This window comes from Podarcis melisellensis, assembly GCF_964234715.1.
Source record: "Podarcis melisellensis genome assembly, chromosome: 2".
Classification (NCBI taxonomy): domain Eukaryota; kingdom Metazoa; phylum Chordata; class Lepidosauria; order Squamata; family Lacertidae; genus Podarcis; species Podarcis melisellensis.
In genome coordinates, this window is record NC_138529.1 from 31,142,973 (window position 1) to 31,163,020 (window position 20,048).

Below are 20,048 nucleotides of genomic sequence, written 5' to 3' on the forward strand. Positions count from 1 at the left end.
CCCCCTTGGCATGAACAGAAAAGGAGAAGTAAAGGCAGAAAGAGATTATACTGCATTTCTAATGACAAATGTATTAACATCTTGTGGTACTGAGCTCCTAAATTTAAATTGGAATTACTAGAATGTGCAGACTAAGTAGAAGAGTATTGAAACAAGCCTAGTGTACTTTGAACAACCTTTTCATATTTTAACCATTTGACTTTCCCCTTCCTCTCAGCAACGAGTCAGATTTGTATAAGGATGTTGCTGTATTGCCAAATGAGCAGGATCTCGTAAGAGAAGAAGCACAGAAAATGAGCAGCCTTTTGCCAACAATGTGGCTTGGAGCCCAGAATGGATGGTAAACCAGGAACCTTAATTCCAAACTATTTCACTAATGGAAATGTTTCTAGTGATCAGTTCAGGTTTTTTCCTTTTCTGAGGCTGGTAAATAATTTCTCTTTTTTTAAAAAAAAAATGAAACCTCAACCTTGAAATTTGCTCTGAATTACAGATTCAGGTGAGATTTTTAAACAATTAACACTGATGGTTGACTAAGCCCCAATTAATCTTGTCACCCAGTCATCTGCATATTCAGTCAGTGATGTGAGACCCAGCCAAATAACTTAAACCTGGCACTTGAAAGTGGGAGGTTAGATAAGAGGTTCTGCTGTTACAGTATTGCACCTTTGTTTTAATAAGTAAAGTTCTATAGCCCGCCCTTAAGGAAGAGTACTGTTGGGTCAGCTAACAATAATAAAAAAACCACAATACAGTCATACCTCATGTTACGTTTGCTTCAGGTTGAATGTTTTCAGGTTGCATGCTGCGGCAGCCCGGAAATACCAGAATGGGTTACTTCCGGGTTTTGCCGCATGCGCAGACGCGCAAAATGACGCAACACACATGCATAGAAGCGGCGAATTGCGACACACGCAGACACGGGTTGCATTCTGCTCATGTTGAGAACGGGCCTCTGGAACGGATCCCGTTCGCAACCAGAGGTACCACTGTAGTTATACAGAGGATTTTAAAAGCAGAGCAGCAGCTAAAACCAATTTCTGCTAAAAGAAGGCAGAAAAAAAACAGTCTTCCACTCTGTTTTTTACATTTCTGTCCCACCATTCACCCCAAAGGAGTCCAGTGAACCTGCTTGAGGAGAGCATTCAGTAAATTAGAGCACCACTGTCAAAAAGGCGATTTTCTTGGGTTGCCACCTGCATAACTTTTGACAGGAAGCACTAAGAGAAGGGCCCCTAACAACAGTCTTAAAGCATGGTGGATATTTACTGTTGCCTGTCACATCCCTGCCTCCCTCCAAAAGCCCAGGATAGAAGCTTTGCCGCAAGCCTAATTGCAACAGGGATAGGGTGGTTTTGGAGGTTAGCTCTCCCCTAGCTAGCTGTGATACACACCCCTGCCGCCACCCCCTGTTGAAATTGTCCCTGCCACAAGTAGACTTGAAATAAACCACCTTCTTGGCACTTTGTCCCATTCCCTGCTGCAGTTAGACTCAGAAATTGATTCCAATTAAAGGCTTTGTTCAAGTCTAATTGTAGTGTGAGAGGGAATGAATGTGAGAGGGAGGGAGGGTGGGAGAGGGAGATCTTTCAGGAAGATCGCACCACTTCCATCCTGTTAGGATTGAAAAAAGCTAAAGCATTTTTGTCCAGCCCTTATTGCTGATGGCAGGGGCTAATGCGCAATGTGGTGCCCACAACAATTTATCAAGTTCCCAAATGTGCCCGCTATGTCAAAAGGGTTTGTGGCCTCAGTAAAGATCTTTAAAGGTAAGCACTAGCATTTTGAATTAAATGATCCATTAGCTACTGACAGCAAGTTTAGATTCCTGAAAAGGGCATCAGCAAAGCTGAACAGAATTAAGCTACTGAAATAACCTAATTCAGGCTGGGCAAAGCAATATTGTTTAAGCCAACTTTTGATTTATTTATTTTTAAGCTAACAGCTATAAACAATACTGCCATTTTTAAATGCTAACATGGATTTTGGAATATTGGATTTTTAATTAATCTGACTTTATCGTTACAGCTTATATGTTCATTCTTCAGTGGCTCAGTGGAGAAAATGTGTTCATGCAATTAAACTTAAAGATTCTATACTCAGTATAGTGTAAGTTGCTATAGAATTAATTTTTTTTCCCATAATGACATTCACATTTCTGTAGTTTAAAATGGAGTTAGCCGAGCAGAAAATAATTACACTAAAATAGCTTCTGTGAAATGCTGGTTCAGAAAAGTTTTGGGTTTTTTTGGAGGGGGGTTTGAAGAAGAGAATGGCACATTGGGAATTGTCAGCAAGAAAATAGAAAGTGATGTATTTGTTGGCAATCATAAAGCTGTCATTGAGGATCCTACTAGGAATGTTTGTAGCTGGGATGTCATACCAACTGAAAGCTGGGAGGGAAAAGTGTGCAAGCAAATTTTCCCACAGTCTTTAAGTAATATCACTGGTTTAGCAGGACAGTCTGTGAGCAGAGATAGATTCACAAAAATCTATCTTCCCACATCACAAGCACGAAATGTTGTTGTGGGAGTCCCCCCCCCAAAAAAAAACCATACTGGTACCTGTTCCAGGGTATGTCCTGTGTGATGCTACATTTCATGAGCATGTGGTTTGGTGTTTGTTTGTTTGTTGATCTCCTTCAGTGGTTTGTACCATAGTGTAAGCTTGGGGAGGAAGGCGCTTTTGTAGGAAACTCAATAAATCTTCTCCTGCTCTGAAATAGTTGACTGAGGTTCTTTGGGGCTTGGTTAAGAGATAAAACAATTGCTTAAAAGACCATGAATAAATTTGATACAGTATTATTACCATTTCTTCGTATGCTATTTATGATAACAATTTCAGTTGAGTCTCATTTATATGTGAAGTTTAGACAGATGGCATGCACTGGTCGCCTGTTAGGGGTGGGAGAGGGTGCCAACATAGGATGTGTTTGTTTTTGTGTTTTTTTATGTAGTGTTGACAGGGTTTAATGAGCACAACAATCTATTACTATGGTCAGAGTTTCCTCATAATATACATTTTGCCTTTCTTTCTTTTCTAGACACGTAAAAGGAATAGTATTAGTTGCACTAGCAGATGGAACTTTAGCAATATTTCACAGAGGAGTAGGTAAGCCTTCTATTTATATACCCTAGAACTGTCACATATTTATATGTCTGGTCTACTTCTAGAATGTGGACACATTGCAGACCTTTACAGATCATCTGCTCAGTGGGAAATCTTGTAATTCTTGGGATAATTTTGACCAAAAAATGAAGTCCTCCATTATTATTATTATTACTATTATTATTATTACTACTACTACTACTACTACTATTACTACTACTACTATTACCACCACCACCATCATCACCATCAATTTATTTATTTATACCCCACCCTTTTCTCTGATGGGACTCCATGTAGCTTTATTCCATCTCCAAGTAGTATAAAGAGTCATCAAGAATGTTCACCTCCCTCTCTTCCCATTCATCTCTATTCTCCTTAAAATATGCGGCTTCATTGCGGGCTTCATACTTGCAGTACTTTGGGTAGCAATGGATGGGTAGAGGCTCATTTGCCTGTGTGTGGCATCCTTTTAGGAACTGATGTGCCATACAGCACCTTGAGGATACCTAAATGTGAAGGTATCTCTATTGCTTGTTTGTGTTCAAATATATCTGAACTATTGCCTTACGTACAAGTCAGTGTGTCATGGTTTCTAAACATTCACTGTTCTGTGGGTGGTATTGCTGTTTTGGGTTTATTTTGCCTATCAGAGCACTTGAATGCCTATAAAGAATACATGACATAACTTAAATGAGTATTCCTTGAATGTAAGGCATGTGTGTCTGGGCATTTATTCTTTGTCACCCTTCCTGCGTTTGGTGCTACCCAGATGTTTTCGCACTACAACTTCTATCTGCCACAGCCAGCATGACCAGTGGTCAGAATTGATGGAAGTTGTGACCTGAAACATCTTAAGGGCAGGTTGACAGAGGCTTCTTTATGCTATTATGGATTTTATCTGTTCCCTATAAAGTTATGGATTTGAATAATGGAAAATAAGTGAATAGAAATGTAGTAGTATACATATTTTAGTCATTTACACAAATTAACATTTGCAGACAAGGTTTGCTCATCCCCTTAATAATTTCTTCTTCCTCTTCCTCTTCTTCTTCTTCTTCAGATGGGCAATGGGACTTGACAAACTATCACCTTCTAGATTTGGGCCGACCTCACCATTCAATCCGGTGTATGACTGTGGTACACGATAAAGTCTGGTGCGGCTACAGAAACAAAATTTATGTGGTTCAGCCAAAAGCCATGAAAATAGAGGCAAGTTAAAGCAACCATTTAAAATTGGTGAATAATGAGGGAGAACTCATTTAGAAGGAAGGAGGTTAAGTAGGAAATGAGATTATATGGCATAAAGAGAACATCTATGAAGGCCAAGCAAGCAGGATCATAAGTTATACATGGCCATGAATATGTGAAAAATCACTGTCAGAAGATAGCCATTAGTAAATATTGCTAATTCAGTAGATTTACCTTTGATCCATTGAAGGACGGCTGGAAGAGATCACAGGGGGCTTACAGGATCAATTTTCTTTTTTTAAAAAAGCAGATTTTAGAGCACTGATTCATACTAAATAAAAGAGCCTTTGCTGATCCTCTCTTAACAGTGTTACTGAGAGAGGGGAAAAAGATGAGATCTTATTTTATCTTAGTAATGTGTAAACTGGAGGCATTGGAGAAGTATTTTATTATGCGTCCCTTAATTAAACTATAATTCATTTCAGAAATCATTTGATGCACACCCAAGGAAGGAGAGCCAAGTGAGACAGCTGGCCTGGGTGGGAGATGGAGTGTGGGTATCAATCCGTTTAGATTCCACACTCCGCCTTTATCATGCTCACACTTACCAGCATCTGCAAGATGTCGACATCGAACCCTATGTAAGCAAAATGCTAGGTAAGTCATTGGCCTGAATCGGACAAGTCACCTTCTTGTACAAATGAAAAGACATGGATGAATGATGTTGCTGGCTGAACACCTTACAAATTACTGCATTGTTTGCACTACAAATAGTAGTAAGGTCTTGTGTGTAATTTCCTCTAAGGAAAACGTGAGATGTGAGGCCTTCAAGGGCATAACGGGGAGGCACTAAGAAGACCATTGACTACAGTGTCAACAGAGTGTAAAGTCCTTTATTTTGTGCTTTAAAATGAGGAAACAGTCTCCTTGGGAAAAGAAGAATAGGAAATGTTAGACGCCATTTTTCATGGGGCAAAATAAGTTGAACTTTACTATACTTTGAACTTTGGGAGTTTCCTCTTCACATCTTTATTTCAATCTTTAAAAGCTCCAGCTAGCTCAGTATTGTTGACACTGGCTGCGGCTCTCCAGTTTTTCAGTGAAGTTCTTTTCCTATCACCACTTAAGATTTGGGGATTGAACCTGAGATATTTTGCATGCAGAGCATTGTGTCTGCCATTGAACTACATGGGGATGTCCATGGAGCTAAAGAACTGTTTGGAGATTTAAAGAACCCCAGTCATTCAAAGAACAAAGAGTTTCCAGAACTTCTCTTTTTGTTTGTTTATAAAACATGGAGTAAAGTTAGGTTTAAAATGAGACATTTCCTGCAGATATGTATCTTTTGGTTTCTAATGAGTGCTGCTGTGTTTGTTTCAGGTACTGGAAAACTGGGATTTTCGTTTGTGAGAATCACAGCTCTCATGGTGTCCTGCAATCGGTTGTGGGTTGGGACAGGCAATGGCGTCATTATCTCCATTCCATTAACAGAAAGTAAGTGCAATAAGAAAAGTAGATTAAACAAGAGTGCCACTATTTCAGACCTCTTGTGCTGGCCCATGTTTGGTGTTCTCCAGCAACTCTGGTAAATTTTCTGATTTCAGTCTGGTCCGATTCTGTAGTTTTCACAGGGATTCTCAGGGACTGGCAGCTTCATATACTAAAACAACAGCAAACCTTCTCAGAGATTTGATGGTACTCCTCTGTATTCACAAATGCAAGCAGATGGAGGTGGGCACACTAGATGTAATGTTAAGTAAGTCCTTGGAAAACACATCAGTTTTTTAATTTAATAGCAAATGAGGGGCTTATCTAACAACTTTGTGCCTCGTCATCTTCCCACTGCATCAGCCACTTCTCCCTCTTCAATAGACCCCACCCAAATGTAATCCTGCTGCTTTCGTCCTTCTGCTCTGTTTGCTCTGGAATTCCTGATAGATTCTGCAGGTGATGACTTTCTCTTCTCTGGCTGCCACAATCCCAGCCCCTAGCTAGGAAAACAGACATAGAGAGGGAACTGCTTCTGTAAATGCTAGGGACAACTAGATTCAATTTCTAACTATTTTCTGGATCTGCCTAAAATGAAAAGGAAAGTTTTATAAAATACTATTTTGTTTAATACCCAGCCCACTTCATTCCATAAATCCTTGCCCAAATACTCTCTGCTTGGGGCTTCCATTTTTGAATACTTATTTAATCATGTTTAAATAACTACAGATTTTTCTCTCACTATGCTGAAAATGCACACTTTCCTAGTATAATATTGGTGTAATGCTGGGGTGGACTGTTGTGGGTTGTCATGGTGTATTTTGCTAATGATGAATTCTTTCATATCAGTTGCTTTGAACACCACATGCATTGTTTTCCATGCTGTCCCATTACATTGATCATCCATTAAATGTCCGGTTTTGCGTTGCAATTATGTGCATTCAATCAAAAACAACTACTTTGAATTGTAACAGTTTTTTAAATGGTGAAAATGCTCCCGAAAATGGTGAAATGGTGAAAATGCTCCCGAAGTTAACTTTTGTTAGAGGATAGAAAAGAGGAATTGGTGTTCTTTTTCATATATGCTTCTAGGACTAAATAGGCAAGAATATGTAGAGATTGCTGAGCTGGACAGATATCCTTACCACCACCAGTTGTTTTAGCAACAGGTGCTCCCAACTCCATATAAGGTGTTCTAACGATTGTGGCGATAATGTTTGTGACATTATCCTTACCACCTAGACAGCATCAGTGGAGCTTCAGAGGAATAGGTAAGTATGGGGGTGGTGGAGGGGGGAAAAAGTCGGGTGACAGCTACCCACCCCCTCACCTAAGACAATGTCCACTGCTTGTTGGCACACAAACTAAAATGTGAGAAACAGAGCTGGTGGATCTTTTTCCCCCCTTTCCTGGAGGAGGAGATTATTCCTATCAAATTTGATGGTGTCCGTTCTTGAAGAAAAGAGAGAAAGGGGAAATGCAGTTTGCCAATATGTCAGAATATTAAAGGTGCTCCTACTTCCTTTGGCCACTGAAGCTGAAAGAAAGATGTTCATTTATCTTCTTCTGATTGTACCTTCTTGTAGTTAGGAGCTTACTATATAAAGCTCTTATCAAAAACCAGAACGCAAGTGGTGGGTTCTCATTAATCCTTCTCCTCTGCTGTCACACCTATCCATTTTCCCCTTTCCTCCTTTCTTACTTTAGCTGTAATCCTCCACCAGGGACGTTTACTGGGGCTGAGGGGTAAGTGCTGATCCCAAACAAAAAAACAGTTCTGTTTTCTCAGGCTTCTCTAATAGCCACTCTTGAGGCTGTTTCCCATTTCTCTAAAATTTACTCCCCCCCCCCCTTGTATGTTCCTAAACTGTTTTTTCCACTTGAGGTTACCTGCATTGCAGTTTTTTATGTTTGCTAAATGACCACCAAACCCGCTGAGCAGTTTAGTGTCTTCATCTTTTGTTGCAGCTGAACTTTTCATGCCGGCTTCTTGTTTTTCTTCCAGCACCATTTGTAATATCATAACCTTATAAGTGTCATTAATCCACATCATATTTCTCTTGTTACAAATCACATTTCTTTCCCTCTTCTGATACTGTTACGAGTGGAGATAGTTTTGTGTGTCTAGCATACAAAATCACTTTGTGGAATTGAAACTAAGGACTTAAAATACGCCCCCATTCGTTGCCTCTCTCTCCTTCCCAACTCTTGGCTTTAAGAGATCTTAAGAATCATGGTTGCCAAGAAATATTTTCTTTAAAAGGAGAGTACTGTGGCAGTTTAAAGGCAGGCTAAATTTATTGGGGCAAAAGCCTTTGTGGACATGTCCATTGAAGCCAATGTCACAATAAATGTGTTTGTTTTTAAGGTGCCAAAGAACTTTGGAGTGTTGGTTACAGCAGACTAACAAGACAATCCTCTGGAATTCCCTTCTTGAGCGTCATTTACCTATGTTAGAAGTCTATATTTCATTGATAAGCCCAGTCCGTGGATCCCCTGTGGAAAAATCTGACATGCACACTTTTTGTGAATATAGGTTTTGTTTTGCAAAAACGTACAATTTATGCTAGACTAGCAAACTACTCCCTTTCTTCCCTGAGGTATTTCAAATAACTAAGCATGCTGTCTTATTCCTTTCCAGCTCTGTTTTGAAACAGCATCTTCTTGCCCTTTTGTTTCATTTATCTAAGTTGGCTTTAGCTTCTAGACTGGTAACCGTGCGGTTTCGTCATGAAACCGAACTTTGCCATTTTTGCAGCTGTCCCTTTCAAGTGGGAAACATTTCCTTTCTCTCTCCCTAGCTAACAAAGCAGCAGCCGGTTCTGGCAACCGTCCAGGCAGCGTAATACGTGTATATGGTGACGAAAACAGTGATAAAGTGACACCCGGGACCTTTATACCTTATTGCTCAATGGCGCACGCACAGCTTTGTTTCCATGGGCATCGTGATGCTGTTAAATTCTTCGTTGCAGTACCTGGTAAGTTTTGTGCAGGACTCCTCCGTTCAGTTTTTAGGGTTTTTTTTAGAGTTAACGTGCTGGGTGTGACGGTCATGGATGATATACCACATGGTGCTAGCAGATAAAACGTAGCTCTCCCTTCTGCTCCTCCCTCTTGCAGCTCCCCATGACAGTCTTAATCTGCTCCAGAGGAACTTCCAAACGTCTGGAGCAGGTTTTGGCATGGGGGGGGGGGGAGGGAAGGAAGGGGAAGTCTCATTGCGGACAATGAAAGTCTGTTGTGCAAACGGGCTGGTGAATGGATGGAAAGACCAAGGAGATGATTACCAGAGTCTAGACAAGAACTGACTAGAGCATTGTTGGCAGGCTTTTCAGTTCCATCATCTCATGCAGGAGGAAAATTATAGTTAGTTGCTTCAACAAAAGAGCCGGACTGCTGAACCAATTGTACCAGCAAGGTGCAATTCAAAGGCCTTGTTGAATCCCAGCCATCAATACTGCCCTCAAGTATTGTTGATATTCAGGGAAAGAGATACCAGCTTTGCTGCATCTCTCTATTTTCACAAGTATGCCATAGTTTTAATTTTAAGCGGGTTACCTATACAGTGCAAACGTTAAGCAATGTGTCACTACTCAGAAATATTTATTTATGAAAGGCACTTAATCACTAGCATATCTAAGCGGAGTGCATAAAAATAAACCATACAGAGAGTAAAACAATTAAAAGTCGTCATAAAACTGAATGCTACCTTAATTTTTGCTGTCCCAATGTTTACAATTTCTTTTCATGCTTCATGAGAGATGACAACAGTTTAGCAAAGATGTTTAAGATTATCTAGGCAAGAAGGTCAGACACACTTAGGAGTGAAGCAGGGAGTGACAGCCATTAAGTTTTTTTTGTAATACAACGAGAAGGGTTTTTCTTTTTATTTGGGGGGGGGGGAGGGAACTGTTTGCCAGCATCTGCTTAATCACTTCAGGAAACATGTTTGTCAAACTACAGTACTCCATAAATCATAATGTTGTTGATGCTTTCCCCCCAACATTAGGTCAGGTTATTTGTCCACAGACAGGAGGAGGCCCAGAGCCACCCAGTGATAAAGCTGCCGTATCTGCGCAGGAATCCAACAGCCAGGCTCCCTTAAAATCCATGTTGGTGATAAGTGGAGGAGAAGGGTACATTGACTTCAGAATGGGTAAGACCCTTTTATTAACTTAGAACAATTCAATAAAATGCTAGAAGATATGACCGCTTCTTTCCACCCCGTCTGAACTATAAGTAGATTTGAGGATGTTTTGATTTCAGAAGGTTTCCCAAAACTCCCTAAACAACATTTCTGTATTGTTGATGAACTTGTATCAGGGACAATTTAGACAGGCCAGATTATACATAGCAATGGATTGGAAATGGAAAATATTCTTGCGGCCTGATGGGCCATCAAATATCCTCAACAAGTGGCAGGTACTACTCACCTCATCTCTGGCTGTGTCTCAAATTGCAACCAGTTCACTCTGTCCCATAAAACTCTATGGAAGTCACTGATAACTAATCCCATCACTGTGCCTCCCCTGTTTTCCACTTAATCCCACTCTGGGTTCCTAGTTTTGATAGCAATGCGGCGATGAAGGTATGAACCTGATGCACCTTTCCATAGTTTATAGCTAGTAAACCCTTTTTTAAAAAATCCCATTTATTCAAGCCTGTGCTTATCAGAACATTTGATTTCCCCCTCCCCCTTTTCATAAATCAGATTGTACTGAATTATACAAATTATTCCAATTTTGTTCCTAGTAATTCTGGTATAGGGACGTGGGTGGTGCTGTAGGTTAAACCACAGAGCCTAGGACTTGCCGATCAGAAGGTCGGAGGTTCGAATCCCTGTGACGGGGTGAGCTCCCATTGCTCGGTCCCAGCTCCTGCCAACCTAGCAGTTCAAAAGCACATCAAAGTGCAAGTAGATCAATAGGTACCACTCTGGCAGGAAGGCAAATGGCGTTTCCGTGTGCTGCTCTGGTTCGCCAGAAGCGGCTTAGTCATGCTTGCCACATGACCCGGAAGCTGTACGCCAGCTCCCTTGGCCAATAAAGTGAGATGAAGGCCGCAGCCCCAGAGTCGGTCACGACTGGACCTAATGGTCAGGGGTGACTTTACCTTTACCTAATTCTGGTATGCTGCTTCTTCCAGAAGCCCTTGTTACAGATTAATGCCAGGAGACTACAAAAGAGTTTAGATTTTTCTCTGTCACTGTTTTATGCTGGTTTTCATATATGTGTCATTTGTTTATTGTTGGGAGCCACTTGGAGTTGCTTCTCAAATGTGTCTAGCAAGTTTAATAAATCAGTTACGCTTCCAAATGGGTTGTGCTCGGGCCACCAGGTCCCACCCCTGCCTCAGCATTGTGCGGGGTAGCGTCACACTGAGGGTGTCCCGGCCATGCCATTTGCCAGGTGACCAATCAGGACGCTGTGGGGGCGTGGCTGGGGCCAATTTAAACCTCGGCACAACTCTGGAATCATGCGTAAGGGTATTCTGTTAAAGGAATCCAGGGGTGTGGATCTTGTCTGAAGCCTGGGGAGGGGCTAGGGCCATGTCACAACCCAAGCAGGAACGCAGGGGGGCTCGAGTCGACCCACATCGGTGGGGCTCTCCCTACTGGTGGTTTACCCTTCCAGACTTCCTGCAAGGCAGGCAGGAATCAGATATAGTCTGTTGATGCCAGTGCCTAAGCCAATACCGCTCACATTCTGTAACCAATAAAGCTGTGGCCTAAATTTTGCCCATTAACACTAACCTAAATTCTGTGTCCTTGTGTCTTTATTCTCCTGGGGGTGGCTTGGGGGTCTTGAAGCGCAAATAATAATGAGAAGAGAAACCCGTCTGTGTTAGGGGCAGGCCACTGTTGTATTCTTTAAGAGCTCACTGGTTCTTAAACCTTAGCAGTACCATTGCAGACATGGAGGGCAGCAGATGGCAATGGGCTATATGTGTGCTTTTATGTGCATACATACAACATAGTGTATTTTAGTAATCTTTCTGTTTTCATTGAGTTCAGGCGACAGCTGTTTTTCCTTTGGACTCGCATTTCTAATGGGCTGCTGCAGCCTTTCTTTGTATCCCCTGGGATCGCCTGTTCACGTACAATGTTCTGCCTTCCTTCCCAGGTGATGAAGTTGGTGAATCAGAAATCCTTGGAGAGGCACTACAGCTAGAGCCATCTGTAGCCAAAGCTGAGAGGAGCCACCTGATAGTGTGGCAGGTTATGTGCGGCAGTGAATAAGCCCCTCCCTCGAAAAGCGGCTTGAGACTGCAAAAGCTTTTGCATGTCTTTGGTTTTCATTTTGTTTCTGTGGAACCTGTTTCACTACATTTGAGCATTTCTTTGCCATTTGACTTTATATCACATACCTCTCAAACCTTAACAATACAAGAAATTTGCTTGTGCTGTTTTACTGCATCAGTGTTACGTAGCAAGAACAAATTGGTTTCCCCAGACAAATGCTGTACAGTAATTAGGTCTCCCAAATGCCCCACTGCAATAGAATTCAATTTATTTTATGGTGTCACTTTTACGACAAATTTAGTTGAAGCATCTTGAATTCATCTGCACATTTGAGTAAAACAGCAAAGTTATTTCCGGTGTACTGTTTCAAAAATATCAGATGAATTATATCCAAGTGTCTGTGCGGATTAAAAACAAGATGTAAGTTCTTTATTTTTTCACTTCTAAATCCTATCAAGCTTGTTTGCCCTGATGTATTGAATGTGCTTTGCTCATATCAAGATCCATGGGCTGATAACATAAACTTTCTTGTTTAATTGCCAGTAGCACTAAAGATGAAAAGTACTGCCTTTAATAATGAAAATTGTGGTATTTTAAGGGGAGAATGCTTTCCTCGTTTCCCTATGTACTTGGGACGTAATCAAGCTGTTCCCATCTTGATTAATCTCAAAGGACATTCTTGGAATTATTTGCTGCCTGATTATATGTTCCTTGGGCAGAGGATAGGTCACCTTTGCACGCCTATCATCTTGGATCCCAGCTTGTCAGGTCCATGATACGTGACGTAAACAGACTCAAACAGGGAGCAAATTAGCTGAGAGCTTTTAACTACTCAAGTGAAAAATCACCCCTAAATTGGTTCCAGATGCATTGTTGTTTATAGTCCATTTAACTATGTATGTGAAATTGTATGCAGAGAGTTGCTGATCACTTGCAATGGTGTGGTCACTTACATTAATGGGACAGAATCACTGTAAATGGTCTGGGAGTCTACCCCCGAGTCCGAGGAAACAAAAATAACTCCATCCATCTCATTCTGTTTTACTACAAGCTTTGGAAAGCGTGATCTCCTTTGCTACAGATTTCCCCAATTGAATGCTATCCTTTTAATTCATTAAAAGGTGTAGCAGCTTCCTAATATTTCATTTCTTGGAAAGTATGAATTAAAATATTTATGTTCATCTGGTACCTGCCAAGAGACTGTGGCTATTCCCATTAGATGGGAGCAGATTTTAGTGACAGAATGGAAGAATTTCAAAAGCGTTTCAAATTAAAAAAAGGAACAGTCTTGAAAAACTGCCTAAACATTTTTATGCAATAGGAGCAGTTTGTGATCTGTCAAGGAAACATGTATTTATATAATATATATATATACACACACACAAACATTAATTTTTTTAAAATCATGTTAAGCTGAGATCTATTGTGTAAATATTTATTTAGGCAGCTTTTTAAAAAAGAAATGAGCGTCTTACCTGATAAAAAAATTAGTAAAACAACATTCAGGTCTATTGGTTATAGATTTATATGTATAAATACTTTTTAAGCACCATATTTTGTACACAACAGATAAGTTCTGGTAAGTATGTATTTAGACCATGAAATGTGTGGTTAAAATTTATTGAATGTCTAATATCTTTGGTAATAGATTTTTTTCCTCCAATATGCCAAAAGCGATAAGTGATCACAATTTACTCAACATTTTCAAATGGCTAAACTGTGTTTAGAAAATTTGAGAAAAAGAACCCTGATCTAAAAACCTTATGGAAGATCCAGAAAAGCATGTAGCTTTTTCTCTTCTTTGTTTTCCAGAATGCTTTCACATGCATAAATACACCACACTCATTTGTGTTGCAAATCCAAGCACTTATCCAACACTGGAGAGAATACAATTCAATTTGGAGAGGATGTTCAGAGGGGGAAAAGGCCTTTTGCTGCATGTGCCTAACTTGGCGCAGAGAACTGTATCAAGACACACATTTTGGCTTTTATACTACCCACTCCTAGCTGTATGTACACCATGTAATATTGTGTGTCCAAATGAAAATGCTCACTAATTCTTCACAGTTTCATGAGCCCATCAACTTTAAATCCTGCACTCTTGTGGGCACCTCTAATCCTTTCATGATATGATTTCTTGGAAAGTATTCTCCAGATCTTTTATGGGTGGCTGAATCGCTACATTCACATTCTTGGAAAAACATACTTATTTTCCATTTTAGTGTGGTGCTTTCCTTAAATTTTTTTTTTTGAAAAAAAATTAATGAGCTATTTCTCCGAAGTGCTCCACTGCTGTCAGACAATAGATGCACCTGGGTAGCATTTTTAATAGCTTGCCAGTTGTAGTGAGTAAACTGAGCCATTCTGTTCTCATTGAGTCAAGTGCTATTCACAGCAGAGGAGTCAACGGTCCAGCAGAGACTTCAGCACTATTTTTCTGTGCAAGTGAGAGATTGGCACATGTTCCCTTTCCCTTGTTCAATTTTAAATGTATCCCTTGTCGTAAAGAATAGCAGGTTTAGATGGTGGGCGTCACCACCATTCACAAAGATTTAAACACTCCCTGTTCCAGCGCACTTTTTAAACGATAGGTGGTAAAGCTCGCTAAATTTCATGCATCAAATGATTCCCTAAAAGAATAAATAATCTGTTTTGAGAATGTCTTATGTATCACATACTCATAGTTCTAAAATCAGGAGTTGGAATGAATCTCTTGATAGTTAACAGTTTGTTAATAGTTTGAGAGAGCATTTCAAGCACAAAAATATGCAGCACATGATTTGTCTGAATAGATGTGTCTTGCATGGTAAAAGGTAAAATGAAATTTATATATCCTGCCATACTGTTCATTTCTTTGTAAGGTCTTCCTGCGTTGGATCAGTTAGAACTGGCAGAGTGTAGACACTTTATCATAGGCTGCCTTAGTAACTACAAAATGTTTTTATAATCTTCTAATATGCTAACTGTTCTAATGAACATGGTGTCTTGAAGATAATGTGTAACTGAATATTTATTTCCATGTGAGTATTATGAAAGTTACCAAAGGACTGAAACTGACTTGGCACTCTTGCAGTTGACCCTGTGCATAAAGGATCTTATAAAGATCCTAAATTTGTAAAAATGACACAGAGTGGAAAAACACACATTTCTTTGTGGATGCTAACTTTATTTTCCTAACAGGGTTATGCCATATTGTAACAACCTATGTTGCACCTCAAAACTTTGTTCTATCCACTAAATATTTTTCCTTCCCTCTAACAATTTCTTTGCTGCACATTTCTCAATCTTTTAAACATGTTTTAACACATTTTATGGTCTTTAATTTTTCTGAAAATGTTGTCTAGACACTTTATGCTGAATTTTAATTGCCTCTGTAACCTTGAGATGGATACTGCAGCATTAAAATTGCTGTCTGTTTAAAACTTGAGGCTTCTTTCTGTGAGCCAGAAAGCTCATATAGCAGTGAAGTTATTTCAGTATTTATTATTGAATCCTTGGGGGTTCAGAATGTAACTTTGTACATGAAATATATATAAATATGTATATGAAACGCATCCTTGCTTTAGTGTCTTTCTTACACCCCTGTGATGAGTGCAGGTTATAATAATTAAGGATTTATTCCATCTTGTCAGAAACAGCTTTTTGCAAGAGTAATGCAAAGATGACCACAGATTGACTTTTATGCTGTCATGTATTCAACATGGATTTGTGTGGTTAAGGAAATGTAGGTGACTACACCTATGCAACCCCATACTTTACCTGACCAAATTGGCCATGGTAAAAGCCACTTAACAACAATAATGAAAAGACAAAACCCCAAATGTCATTTTGTAAGCACCCATTGATTCATATTGTTGAAGTATGTAATATCTTCATGTCATTGGGTAGAAGAGATGCATGGAGAAAGGAGGACTCAAGGCACCCTTTGTAACAACAACAACAACAACAACAACAACAACTTATTATTTATACCCCACCCATCTGGCTGGGTTTCCACAGCCACTCTGGGCGGCTTCCAACAGAATATTAAAATACAATAGTCTATTAAACATTAAAAGCTTCCCTAAACAGTGCTTTCTAGCAGGTACCTTGCACCCGCCATTAACTGTATGTAATGAGGATATCATGTGGCTAACCTAAAAGCTTTATATATCAATCTCTTATCTCATAGGATTCCTCTTAGATAACAGTTGTATCAGCCATTTTATTTTTGTTCTTACATTTACCATCTTTCCCTCAAGGATTTCTACCCACCTTATTCTCACAAGAATCCTATTCCATAGGCAAAGCTGAGAGAGTGTGATTTGCCCTGGTGAATTTTATAGCTGAGCAGAGATGTGAAACTGGTTCTTCATAGTCCAAGCCTAACGACTCTATCCCAGTTTACACACACTGGTTTACCATGAATACACCAATCTGGGCTCTCTTGCTCTTCCTCACTAGATGCACAAAAGAAACAGCAAGCCCTGATTTAGTATTATGTTTGAACCAGAGATTGTGGATTTTGGGGGAGCAAACAAACCATGGCTTTGGATCAGACATAGTGCTAAGCCAGGGATTACTTTCTGCAACTCCTGGGAAGGAGCAAAGTGGTTAAGATCAGCAGGTATGTGGTAAAAATGTAGATGTGCAAACCAAGCTCAGTCTTATTATCACTTAGACTTGCAATTTAAAACCCTGGATTTACTTTCTTCATATTTTGAGAGAGATGCAACAAGAGGAATGTGTATGGGGTTCCATCATTCTGGTCTAGTGATCTGTGGATTATAACTAGTCAACTGACAGGTAAAAGGAGTATTGTACTTCAAAACCAGAGTTCACCATCCTTTTGAGTCCTAGGAAGTGCTCTGTGGTGTAACCATTACAAAGATTAATCTGAAGACAATTATGGTGCTATTCTGCCATCACTTCACTAGAAAAATCTGCATATACTACAGATCATACTCTATTCTCAGGTGATACCATACATTTATGGCACCCCATGCTTTGCCCCAATGATGTCCAAAAGTAGTGATTGGCCACTGGGTCGTAGATCAATCTTTTGAGTGTCAGTATTTGAGAATAGGATTCCCAGCAGAATACTTTGTGTTCGAATTACCAAAGGTTAAACTTTTCCCCTCCAAGGAAAATTTGTATTTCTAGTACTCTAATATTTTTTTTAAAATGTTAACTTCCAAAGTTCAAAGAGGACAGTTAGTATAATTAGATTTTGTCAGTTCCCAGCAAAGTATTTCCATATCTGGCGGAAATTCCCTTAGTTTGTTACATGGGCACTTCTGTCAGAGAAATCCAGTTTGCAGTTTTTAAAACTCAGTTCCACCATCTTTGTTTCCCCCCAACATCATTTCTCTTCATTAAATAGATGGCCTTCACATGCCAAAAATTAGCTGATGAATCATAGCCTAAGCATGAGTAGGATTTCCCTCATGACTCCAGCTAGGATGGAAAAGTTGGGCGTTACTTTTTTCTGTCCATGTTGCCAAACTGCTCGACTTGGCAGTTAAGCCAGTTTGCACGATGGGCTGTTGGAGTCTCTGAAGTGAAAATATAAATCAGCTTATTAAGGTCAAGAGGAGAATGTGAGACTATGAATGAGGTCTGATTTGCCTCTTATACCAAAGTCTCTTTACAAAAGTAAAAGTTTCTGCTTCTGTGTTTGGCATCACCTGTTACACAATAGCTTTGTTTTGATTTTTAACAAGCGGTTAAAATGTTGGACATTGAAATATATATTTTCTGGAAGGTTATAAGGAAAAGTAAGTCATTTCCTGCAAACCAGATGTTTCTGTTTCTTTGGGCTTGCAGTACCTTATTGGCCCCAAAAAAGGGATGCAGAGGTGTGAAGACAGAGGGCCGAACTTAATGGGACATGCAGTCATACGCCTCTATTTTTAAACCAAAACAGCCTCTGGAAGCTGTGAGCTTGAACAGAGAAAGGGAGCAGACAGAGAGAGAGATGGCTGCTTAATCCTGTCCCTCATTCTTTCCATTTAAGATCCCTCTCTTCTCAACTGCTTTTCTGCCTGCAGTATACACACACACACACCACACACGTGTGCCTATATATATATATATTTCCCTTCACGGGAGAAAAAACGAACTAAAGGATTATTTTGGCCAGAAAAAGTGGCTTAAGATAAAAGGGTTAAGGAGTCTCTCCTGTCCTTCCACCCCCATTTCTCTGTTCAAGCTCAGGCTTCCCCCATGCTGCTTTTGGTTTAAAAATAAAGTTGAAAGATAAACCCGATGTACCTCTGTCACTCCTTATCTTGGCTTGCCCTTGAACAAATCAGGAAGCAGTCGCAAGTTATTTGTGGTTTCAGCATGACTCTTCACCCATCTAAGTGGTGTTCTCCCTCCTATGGCAGACAGCCTGATAGGTTGTTGGCATTTCTCACATTGCAAAGCAGCCCTCCCCAGCCCCTTATGGGTGCTATTGTAATCTGAGACACCAGTTGGAGTGGGGGAAGGGACCTAAACAGCATTGTGTATCTTACTGGTAATATACCTAGAAAACAGTCAACTATGGCTGCTGCAGCATCAGTTACCTCAGGCTGCAGATTAAGGAGTTTGGTACTATCCCATCTGCCTCAGACTACGGCCTAGCTGTAGTCTGTGAAGCATTATAGCATTTATTTACTGTATTTTAAAAAATTAAATTTTCTAAATGACTTAGGGACACCCCCCAAAAAAAAGAGAAAGTTGCAGATTTTAAATAAAAGACACGGGGGGAGGATTGGGAACTAGAGAGCCTGAAGAGGGAGAGGGGGAAATACCCTAGTCTCAGTTTCCTCCGGGCCCACAGGTCTTGATTATTTAACAGATACAACCTGTTTGAGGTTGAGTGACAAGATGAAGCTGCCACTGCTTCTCAGATAGTTGTTAAAGGAGACCGTGTGGGGCAAACAGGAGCTGCTCTTCCAGGACTTGAGGTAGGAAGGTAAGGACAGAAATACTTTAAGGTTGCTTTTTAGAAAGGTGTCAGGATGTTCAAAGCTGAGGAGCAAACCTGGAACCAAGCCAGGGCCATAGACTCTGATTTCTGAAGTATTTTAGAAGTCAAAGCCCACAAAGTGCAGTATCTTTACCGCAGTGCCTTCTAAAACAAATGGGTAGCTTTGGGAGACTCTCTCCTCTTAAGGATTAGTCCAAAATTTTGTTTCCTGTTGTTGCCAATTTCACTCATTTTTACCTCCGACGACTAAGTTGCTCTGGAAAATGTCTTCAAAGGCATTGACCACAGCCGCACTTTTTGGTAAATAAGCTAGGTTTGTCCTGAGAAACTGGACTGCTCTGTTCAGTGTATGCAACTTATTTCCAGAGCTGTTTGCAGGATGGAGAAGGAGTGGGTTTTAATACCAAGAGCTGCCGCCATTTTGTGGCTAAATGTTCTGTGACATCTGTATAACAGGCTGAAATCCATGTGAAGCTTCTCTTGGGATAGCAAGTGTGGTGATATGTTTTAGCTGTTTGATTTCCACCTGAATTGTAGCTGCGGTTATGTAATAAAAATACAGCATTTTTTAGCAAGCCAGTCCTTTTATTATTTCGAGGTGGGTGGGACAGAGGATTATGGCAGGAGTATTTTGACTCTTAGCACTGATCAGGGAAACGAGAAAGTGTGGTAGCTTCCACCATTTGGTTACACAGGCTCCTAAAACAGGCCATTTTCATAAACCACTTAGAGGTTCTTGCAGCCAAGCGGTATATACATTTTATTAAATACATAAATATTGTTGAAGGAGAGGCTTCATTTGTAAAGAAGCTGAGGAATGTAGGAAGTATCTTGCAGCCAGATAGTTTAAAAATGGCTTTTGTAGATACTGTGAGGAGATAAAGGAGGCAGGATAAGTGAGTGGAGGTTTTGGGAGACATGGAACAAGATATGGGTGGGTAGGAATTAGACTGAGTACATAGACACATCATACTCCATTCTTTAGGATTTGTGACTGCAAAATCCTATCCGTGCTTCAGCTTTTTGTCAAATGGATACATGTGCAAATAATTTGTTATGGACTCT

At 40.1% G+C, this 20,048-nt stretch overlaps 1 protein-coding gene and 1 long non-coding RNA gene across 5 annotated transcripts in view; one reads left to right on the top strand and one right to left on the bottom strand.

Moving 5' to 3' along the window:
- The window catches only part of SPAG9 (sperm associated antigen 9), an 80,326-nt gene extending 64,744 nt beyond the window's left edge, over positions 1-15,582 (top strand). For 2 of the 4 annotated variants that reach the window (XM_081899578.1, XM_081899580.1), the window contains 10 exons: positions 218-340; positions 2,029-2,109; positions 3,044-3,111; positions 4,172-4,320; positions 4,785-4,956; positions 5,680-5,793; positions 7,495-7,533; positions 8,589-8,765; positions 9,797-9,943; positions 11,910-15,582. In XM_081899578.1, coding sequence (XP_081755704.1) covers positions 218-340; positions 2,029-2,109; positions 3,044-3,111; positions 4,172-4,320; positions 4,785-4,956; positions 5,680-5,793; positions 7,495-7,533; positions 8,589-8,765; positions 9,797-9,943; positions 11,910-12,025 — 1,186 coding nt within the window. In that variant the 3' untranslated portion in view covers positions 12,026-15,582. Of the gene's footprint in view, positions 1-217; positions 341-2,028; positions 2,110-3,043; positions 3,112-4,171; positions 4,345-4,784; positions 4,957-5,679; positions 5,794-7,494; positions 7,534-8,588; positions 8,766-9,796; positions 9,944-11,909 lie in introns of those variants that run through there. The other 2 variants (XM_081899579.1, XM_081899577.1) reach the window with 2 other exon arrangements.
- Positions 14,285-18,957, bottom strand: LOC309363605. Its single transcript, XR_014165465.1, has 2 exons — positions 18,281-18,957; positions 14,285-17,562 (listed from the first exon to the last, which is right to left on the bottom strand). It is a non-coding gene; the product is annotated as an uncharacterized lncRNA (long non-coding RNA).
- Positions 18,958-20,048: the final 1,091 nt, after the last annotated feature.